At 49.9% G+C, this 9,365-nt stretch overlaps 1 protein-coding gene across 2 annotated transcripts in view; it reads left to right on the plus strand.

Annotated features, from left to right (window-relative positions):
- Positions 1-329: 329 nt before the first annotated feature.
- Os9 (OS9 endoplasmic reticulum lectin) overlaps positions 330-9,365 on the plus strand; it is a 28,548-nt gene continuing 19,512 nt past the window's right edge. For both annotated transcript variants that reach the window (XM_021204707.2, XM_021204710.2), the window contains exons 1-5: positions 330-514; positions 926-1,102; positions 1,897-1,960; positions 2,071-2,147; positions 2,354-2,452. In XM_021204707.2, coding sequence (XP_021060366.1) covers positions 353-514; positions 926-1,102; positions 1,897-1,960; positions 2,071-2,147; positions 2,354-2,452 — 579 coding nt within the window. In that variant the 5' untranslated portion in view covers positions 330-352. The remainder of the gene's footprint in view (positions 515-925; positions 1,103-1,896; positions 1,961-2,070; positions 2,148-2,353; positions 2,453-9,365) is intronic.

Consider the following 9,365-nt stretch of genomic DNA (forward strand, 5'->3'; position numbering starts at 1 on the left):
GAAATATATGAAAAATAGTAAGAAGCTTTATTCCCGACAGCTGGGGATGAGACAACAGGCAAAAGAACACAGCCACATACAACACCTCGGGAATAAGGAGCGAGGAGGGGAGGGGCCCAATCTCGCCGATGATTGGTTGTTGCTCCTGACCAATCGGAAACAGCTATTGATTTTTTTACTAGCAGTGCGACCCGCCTCCCTGGAGGCTTTGACGCCACGTTTACAAATGAGGATGCGTTACGTAAGAGAGAGCTCCCGGACCGCCAATGAGAGCTTGGGGCGCTAATGGGCGGGTGAGGCTGCTGCCAGGTTTGGGGCGGAAGGGACATCTCTGGCAGAGACGGAGCGGAAGATGGCGGCGGAGGTGCTGCTGTCCAGTCTGTTGGGATTGCTATTTCTGGGGCTCCTGTTACCTGCGCGTCTGACGGGCGGTGTCGGGAGCCTGAATTTGGAGGAGCTGAGTGAGATGCGTTATGGCATCCAGATCTTGCCGTTGCCTGTCATGGGAGGGCAGGTAAGGGGTGTGGGGCGAGGCGAGGGTCCTGTGCAAGAGGAAGGGGCGCACGGTGGAGGAGGAAGGGCAACTGCGCATCGGGCACGGGAGAACGGGGGAATGGAGAAGAGATGGTGGTGTTTCTACGGTCCTGCTGGGAATGGCAGGCAGACCCATCCCCGGAGACCAGGCACCGACAGGGGTAGGGCTCCCCACTGTAGACCTTAGGTCCCCAGGTCGTGGTGAAAGCACCCGGACCCCGCCGGGTGGGGAAGTGAGAGCGCCCTCTCCTCCGCTCAGTAGGGGCAGCTGGAGGACTTGTGGCTTATTCTCTCTTCCACTGGGCACGTCCCCAGGGTCTGAAGAGGGATCTCGTTGTTCTTGGTCCCAGCCTCTGCCTCCCTGCCCCTCTTCCCGACCCTTCTTTCCCAGAGCCAAGCTTCAGACGTGGTGGTTGTGTCTTCAAAGTACAAACAGCGCTATGAGTGCCGCCTACCAGCTGGAGCTATTCACTTCCAGCGTGAAAGGGAGGAGGAGACGCCTGCTTATCAGGGGCCCGGGATCCCTGAATTGTTGAGCCCAATGAGAGATGCCCCTTGTCTGCTGAAGGTGAAAGGAACTGGGGTGGGCAAAGAGAAGCCTTGGGAACTGGAATGGAGGCCGGTGGTGGGAGTTAAAGGGCCATTGATGTACTAGATATGTTTTCGGATGGGGGTTGGGGGTGCAAAGCAAAGACTGCTGAATGTAGGGAAGGGTTAAGATAGAAGATCTCAAAATAGATTAAACCAAGATCAGAAGGACGGTGGTGGGACCAGAAGAGCAGGAGCCTACCTGTAAAGTCACCTCCTGCTCCTCTGGCTCATTACCTCGGGATGTCATTGTATTCCACGGAGTTCAGTTAACACTTGAACCTGTGGGAGTCTTCATCCAAGTGCTTCAAGGATACCATGATTTCTGATCTTTGTGGAGGGCAGGGAATGATTTATGCCTGTGATCCCAGGTGGATCACAGAGCATCATGGCCCTGTCTTACCCCTTCCCTGACCGAAAAGAAGAAGGAAGAAGAAGAAGAAGAAGAAGAAGAAGAAGAAGAAGAAGAAGAAGAAGAAGAAGAAGAAGAAGAAGAAGAAGAAGAAGAAGAAGAAGAAGAAGAAGAAGAAGAAGAAGAAGAAGAAGAAGAAGAAGAAGAAAGGGCATGGGTGGGAATCAGTTATACTTTAGATGTGCATCTCTAGCCACGAAAAGAAAGCTGCCTGTCCCTTCTCCCAGAGTCGAGAATGCGGGAGGGGAGAGAGAGAGGGAGGTGAGAACTAAATGACAGGTTGTATATCTTGGAGCCGGGAGACTGTGGTTTCATGAGGAGATCATTTCATGCCACCTGACTGTCCCTCTTTCCATTGTCAGACCAAGGACTGGTGGACATATGAATTCTGTTATGGACGTCACATCCAGCAGTACCATATGGAAGGTGACTGACTCCTACACTCCCCCTAAGCCTTCATGACCCTGTGTGGTTGGTAAACTCCCTTCTAGGCCTCTTAATGAGAATAATGGGCTTTACTGTGGCTTCCCTTACAGACTCGGAGATCAAAGGTGACGTCCTCTATCTCGGCCACTACCAGTCCTCCTTCAACTGGGACGACGAAACAGCCAAGGTGACTGGGGTGTGGAGTTGGACTGGGGATGGGCTGAGCTGCAGATAGATAACTCAGGCAACAGGGAGGTTCAGACTGAGCTGGTGTGTCTCTCGGGGTTTGGTACCCACCAAGCCCCCTGGAACCTGGACCTATGATCCCTGGGTCCCTGTGGGAGTGTGTTCCCATTCTCACACCCTCTCCACCCCGCCTTGTGTTGTCTCCAGGCTTCCAAGCAGCATCGGCTGAAACGCTACCACAGCCAGACCTACGGCAATGGGTCCAAATGTGATCTCAACGGGAAGCCCCGAGAAGCCGAAGTTCGGGTAAGTCTTCAAGGAAAGAAAAGGTTCCCTGAATAACAGTCGTCCGCCTGCTAAGGGAGCAGGATCTCTTAGGTGTCCAGCCCAGTCTCTGACATCTTCAGAGGTAACTTAACTCTTCATTTCCCACAGGCTACCCTCAGTACTTCCAGCCACATTTAACCTTCCCAGCATCTCCTCTCCTTTCCCGCTCCGCTCCCTAAGCTGTAAATGTTAGCATCTGTTTTTGACTCCTCTTGCTCTGGATGTAACAGGGAGATATCGGTCTTAACTCTTCCGGCAGAGTGGGAAGCAAACAGGAAGCTCCTGCGTGTAGGGAAGGCCTGAGGTAGAGGGGGAGACAGATGCTAACTCAAGAAGTGAGTCTGAAAAAAGCCTGAAAGAAGCCACAGGCCAGTGGTTCTCAACCTGTGGGTCGCGACCCCCACAAAGGCCACGCATCGGATACCCTGAATATCAGACATTTACATTATGATTCATAACAGTAGCAAGATTTCAACTAGAAAATTATCTCGTGGCTGGGGCTGGGGGTGGGGTGGGGTCACCACAACAGGAGGGAATCACAGCTAAGAAGTGAGGATGAGAAGGAGGGAGAGAGGGCTAATTCTCTCAAAGCACGGATATCCTCCTAATGGCCTTTTAATTCTCTCTTCAGCCGGGCAGTGGTGGCGCATGCCTTTGATCCCAGCACTCGGGAGGCAGAGGCAGGCAGATTTCTGAGTTTGAGGCCAGCCTGGTCTACAGAGTGAGTTCCAGGACAGCCAGGGCTGCACAGAGAAACCCTGTCTCAAAAAAACAAAAACAAAACAAAACAAAAAACTCCCTTCAGGGCTGGCAGTGGTCATGCAAGCCTTAAATCCTAGCACTCTGGAAGTAGAGACAGGTGGATCTCTGTGAGTTTGAAGGCAGCCGGGTTGGTCTTCCAAGTGGGTTCCAGGGCAGCCTTAAAAGCCTCTCCAGGCCCGGCCTGGTGGCACACGCCTTTAATCCCAGCACTTGGGAGGCAGAAGCAAGTGAATTTCTGAGTTCGAGGCCAGCCTAGTCTACAGAGTGAGTTCCAGGACAGCCAGGAACCCTGTCTATAGAGAGGAACCCTGTCTCGAAAAAACAAAACAAAACAAAAAAAAAGCCTCTCCAGTTGGGCATGGCAGTGCACACCTGTAATCTCAGTAAATGTGGGAGGCGGAAGCGAGCCTAAGGCTATTGTGAACTACAGAAAAACAAACAAGAGAGATCTCTTGTTTGTCCCGTGGCTGGGTCTCTGAGTTCTCCTGGGTTATGGCTGAGTGCAGGCAGGCGCATGAGGAAAGCTACCCGGTCTACACCATCGTAGACACCGATAGAGAGCTACCTACAACCCCGGCAGCTGTGGCACCCACCAGCACTAGCTGTACGCAAAACAGATTCCCACAACCAACTGCACAGTAGCATCGAACACTCCATTTCAGGAGGGGAAGACGCTTGCCATGTTAGCACTCACCGCTGTGCTAATACTTCATCCGTGCCCAAGCCAGGCTGTCGGGTACGATGCCTGTCAGCCATCTTGCAGCGCTGCCAAAACTTTGCCGGTCAGGTCAGTCCTTGAGAGCGGTGTGAGCTGGCTCTGTTGTGCTGCCGTGGGCACTCCCTGCCCCTTCTGCCTGGTCCTGGAGACCATTGGACAGTTCAGCTTCAGCAGTGACTGACTGTCCTGGAGTTCCAGGCTGCCCTTAACTCACAGAGATCCACCTGCCTCTGCCCCATGAGTGCTGGGATTAGAGGCGTACGCCACCGTTGCCTGACTTAATTTTAATTTTTAAAAAAACTATTATATAAAATAGTGGGCTTCGTTATGACGTTTTAAAAATATTTAAAGAAACTATTTTAAAGCTTTCTAAAAAATATTTAGGCGTGTGTGTGTGTGTGTGTGTGTGTGTGTGTGTGTTTGTCTCTTGCCTGAATGAGTTTATGTGCACTATGTATACAGGTATCCTTAGAAGCCAGAGGAGTCAGATCCCTTGAAACTAGAGGTGCAGGCAGTCAGTTGTGACCTGGAAAGAAACCTGGGTCTTGAGCAAGAGCAGTGTGTGTGTGCTCTTAGCCACCGAGTCCTGAGTGCCTCTCCAGCTCCTCAAGACATTTCATGCGTGTGTAGCATTGTGCTCTGCTTACACCCTCTCTCTGCCTGTGTTGTATTTATATTCTGAAGGTAAACCAATAAGATGTGTTGTTGTGTTGGACATGGGGTGGAGTTAAGATGATCGCTGCCATTTTAGCTTCAGTGGCTGAAAGCCACAGGATTGTTAGTAGTGACAGCATGAAGGAACAGGCTCGAAGAAGGAAGATGGGCTGGTTCTGTGCATATGGAGGTCGGAAAGCCTGCCAGACATCCCCCTTGGCGATCGCCAGTCGGCAATTAGCTCTGTGATTCAACAACCAAATCTAGGCTGGAGATAAAAATACTCATCGAGTTTCTGTCACAGTAGCCTTGTCCCTCTGCCCTGTCTGTCCATTCAGGTTTTACCCCTAGTGATGCCTGTGCTTACACACACACACACACACACACACACACACACACACACAGGCCCCTTTCGTCCTGGCAATCATTTAGAGCGCTTATGTTCTTCAAAGTCTGTACTGTAAAGTGGCCATGGGGTGGCTCACCCCTATAAACCCAGATCTTAGTAGTGTGAGGCAGGGGATGACTGCTAAGTTTGGGGCCGGCCTGGGCTCCACAGTGGAGGGCATTCTGGGTTACAGAATGAGAACCTGTCTCAAAAACAGACAAACAAGGGGGCACGTGTCACTGCCTGAAATGATCTTATTTAATATCTGTCTCTATCTGACTCCACTGAACCATCCCAAGAAGGAAGAGTAACAACCAGTTCCTTTCTCTCTCTCTCTCTCTCTCTCTCTCTCTCTCTCTCTCTCTCTCTCTCTCTCTCTCTCTCTCTCTCTCTCTCTCTCTCTCTCTCTCTCTCTCTCTCTCTCTCCAGGGCCTCTATGTAGCTCTGGCCTTGGGACTCTTTGTGTAGACCAGGCTGACCTTGAACTCACACAGATTTTCTTGCCTTCTGCCTCAAGAGCTGGGGTTAAAGGCCTGAACCATCATGCCCGGCCTCAAATGTTAGCCTTGTTGACTTGCCCAGAAAGCCGCTTGTGTCCCTGCAGTGCTCCACATGCAGAGAGGCACATCCACTGCCACACTGCACTGTACCCTGACACTTAGCTACATGGCATCTTCCCGCTGTCTCCTGAGCACGTGCCCTGTGCCTTGCAGTAGAGGCAGGTGTTCAGTGAAGCAGGATCAGAGCCACTCCAGGCTGGGTACACAGCATGTGACAGCAGCCAGGGGAGGAGCTAAGTGGAAGGGAAAAGGAAGGCCTACGGAGAGAGTGACCTCTGAGCTAATAATTGATGGAAGTTTAGCCCAGCAGGTATAGAGAGGTGGGAGATGGGAAAGAAGAGGGTGCCTGGCAGGTGGAAGGGGCAGTCAAGACTTGGGAATCCAGTGGCAATGGTGTGGCTGGGCAGTGGTGGCGCACGCCTTTGATCCCAGCACCTGGGAGGCAGAGGCAGGCAGATTTCTGAGTTCGAGGCCAGCCTGGTCTACAGAGTGAGTTCCAGGACAGCCAGGGCTACACAGAGAAACTCTGTCTCAAAAAGTAAAATAAAATAAATAAAATAAAATAAAATAAATCAATAATAAACATAGTTGTTGGGGCTGAGCTCTGGTTAGCAGTGTGGAATCCTACCTTGGGTATTTATGATCCTAGCAATAACCCTGGTTTTTCTTCTTAATTGTGACGCGCCTCAGACAGAGCTGTCTGCTTCTGAGAGAATTGATGGTGCTCATTTGCCACATTTGCCGCATTTGCTTTGACTCTGTTTTGCTGTTGACCTTTTTTTGGTCTTGGGAAGAGAGTGTTTGAAACAGGGTCTTGTTCTATAGCCAAGCCTGGCCTGGAATTTGCTCTGTTGTCCACCCTGCCTTCAAACTTGTGATCCTCCTGTGTCTGCCTCCTGGGAGCTGAGATTACAGGCTGAACCTCTCCACACAGTCTATGTTCTGATTAAAGAGGGAGTTAAGAGGCTAACCACAACTAAACCTCAACCTCTTGGGGCTGGAGAGAAGGCTCAGTGGTTAAGAGCACTGACTGCTCTTCCAGAGGACCTGAGTTCAATTCCCAGCAACCACATGGTGGCTCACAACCATCTGTAGTAGAATCCAGTGCCCTCTTCTGGGGTTTCTGAAGATAGCAATGATGTACTCATATACATAAAATAAATAAATCTTTAAAGAAAAAAAAAAACAAACTTTCACCTCTCAACTCTTCCCTCCTTGGTTCTAGAAACCACAATAATCGCCCCAGCAGTTTCTCTGTATACATTGTTGCATTTTGCTTTGTTTTTGTTTTTGAGATAGGCTATTGTGTAGCTAAGGCTGGTGGTCTCTGACTTACTGTGTAGCTGAAGCGGGCCTTTCTTAACCTCCCACCTCCACCTCTCCATTGAAGGGATCACATGCCTGAGCTGCCACTCCCGGCTGTATTTATTGTTTCATGCTGTCGTAGGCATCAGGCTCTGTGGTAGCGCACCCTGAGTTCATTGCCAGTACCACAAAAAGGAAGTAGCCAGCCGTGACAGTGCAGGCCTGTAAATCTAGCACTCAGGCAGGAGGATTCCGCGTTCCAGGACAGATGACTTAGCAAGCTCTCATCTCAGAAAAAGGGAAGAGAGTAATGTAAGATATGGTCACTGTGTCCGGGAACTGCCTTGCTCTCTTGCTGATGTCGTCCTGATTCAGGGCGGTGACTCAGAGCTCCAGCCTGGAGATTGTAAGATCTTACCTGTACCCTGCTGAGAAGCACGTTCAGTTCTGCTGGGTTTTGGGTTGAGTCAGGGTCTCAATATGTAGCCCCAGCTGTCCTGGAACCCTCTATGTAGACCAGGCTAGCCTCATGAAGAAATCTGCCTGCCTCTGCCTCCCACATGCTTGAAGTTCCCTCGTCTTATGCATGGTGCTGTGTGGGGGCTGTTGGGCAGTTTGCAGATTCCCTAGGCAAACAAGGAGGAGCAGAACCATGTGCTAGAGGACTGTGTGTTTTATGAATGAACTAGAACCACTGCCCCTTTATTTGGTGACCTCTCTTTTGGACATAGAGACATCCTTTTCTAGATGTGTCACATGACTTAGTTAGGGCTTCTATTGCTGGGATGAAACACCATGACCAAAAGCAACTTGGAAGGAAAGGGTTTATTCAGCTTATAGTCCAACATCACTCTTCATCACTGAAAGAAGTCAGGACAGGGACTCAAACAGGGCAGGAACCTGGAGGCAGGAGCCAATGAAGAGGCCATGGAGGGGTGCTGCTTACTGGCTTGCTCCTCATGGCCTGCTCGGCCTGCTTGTTTATAGCACCTAGAACTACCCTACCCTGCCAGTCACTAATTAAGAGAATGTCCTGCAGGCTTGCCTACAGCCAGATCTTAGGGAAGCATTTTTTTTTTTTTAAGATTTATTTATTTATTATATGTAAGTACACTGTAGCTGTCTTCAGACACTCCAGAAGAGGGAGTCAAATCTCGTTGAGGATGGTTGTGAGCCACCATGTGGTTGCTGGGATTAGAACTCGGGACCTTCGGAAGAGCAGTTGGGTGCTCTTACCCGCTGAGCCATCTCACCAGCCCAGGGAAGCATTTTTTTCTTAATTGAGGCTCCCTCCTTGCAAAATACTTTAGCTTGTCTCTCAAGTCAACATAAAATTATCCAGCACATCATGTAAGTAGAATTATAAAATATTTGTTCCAGCTTACCCAGTGTATTGTTTCTAGCCATGACATAGTATTTATGGGGGATATATTTGGTTTTGTGGCTTCGTCTTCTGCAGATACCCCTTGTTGTTCCGCATGTTCACCTGTCACTGGGTGCACACCTGCTTGCTACTGCCGTTGAACTACTGTGAGTAATGTTGCAGGCTCGTGTACCGACATCTGCTTAACTGTGTTTCAGGGGTTTGTATTCTGTCTCTACTGAGGAGTGAAGTATGGCTGACTGTGGTTTGCGTACCGCGTTAGGATCTGTTGTGTTTTCCACAGCGGCTGCGTCCTTCCATGTTCCAGCTGGCAGCCCCGAGGGTCTAGATTTCACCACATGTTCTATGATACGTGTAAGATCTGTGTTGTGATCATGGACAGGCGCCAGCCGTGGTATGCATGTGGAGGTTGGTGGACAGCTTCAGGGGTCCCAGGGATCAAGCCAGGCTTGTGCTTCGAGTGTTTCTACTCACTCTTTCAGTGTTGTGTTGCTGTGAACACACTGTGCCCAAGGCAACTCTTGTAAAGGAGAAGATTTTTTTTTTTTAAGATTTTATTTATTTATTATACATAAGTACACTGTAGCTATCTTCTGACACACCAGAAGAGGGCGTCAGATCTCATTACGGATGGTTGTGAGCCACCATGTGGTTGCTGGGATTTGAACTCAGGACCTTCAGAAGAGCAGTCAGTGCTCTTACCCACTGAGCCATCTCACCACCAGGAGAAGATTTAACTGGGCCTTCTTTATGGTCTCAGGCTCATCAGCATGGCAGCAGCATGCATGGCTCTACAGTAGCTGAGTTCATCCTGATCTGCAAGCCAAGAGAGAGCTTGAGCCTTTATGAGCTTTGAAACCTCACAGCCCACCCTCAGTGTGATGCACTTTCTTCAACAAGGCCACGCCTCCTAATCCTTTCTAACAGTTCCACCGCCTAGGGATTGAGCATTCAAAATACATGAGCCCTAGGGATTCTTTCTTTCTTTCTTTCTTTCTTTCTTTCTTTCTTTCTTTCTTTCTTTCCTTTCTTTTTATTTATATGAGTACATTGTAGCTGTCCTCAGACACACCAGAAGAGGGCATCAGATCCTATTACAGATGGTTGTGAGCCACCATGTG

The sequence above is a fragment of the Mus pahari genome, chromosome 9 (genome assembly GCF_900095145.1).
Source record: "Mus pahari chromosome 9, PAHARI_EIJ_v1.1, whole genome shotgun sequence".
Classification (NCBI taxonomy): domain Eukaryota; kingdom Metazoa; phylum Chordata; class Mammalia; order Rodentia; family Muridae; genus Mus; species Mus pahari.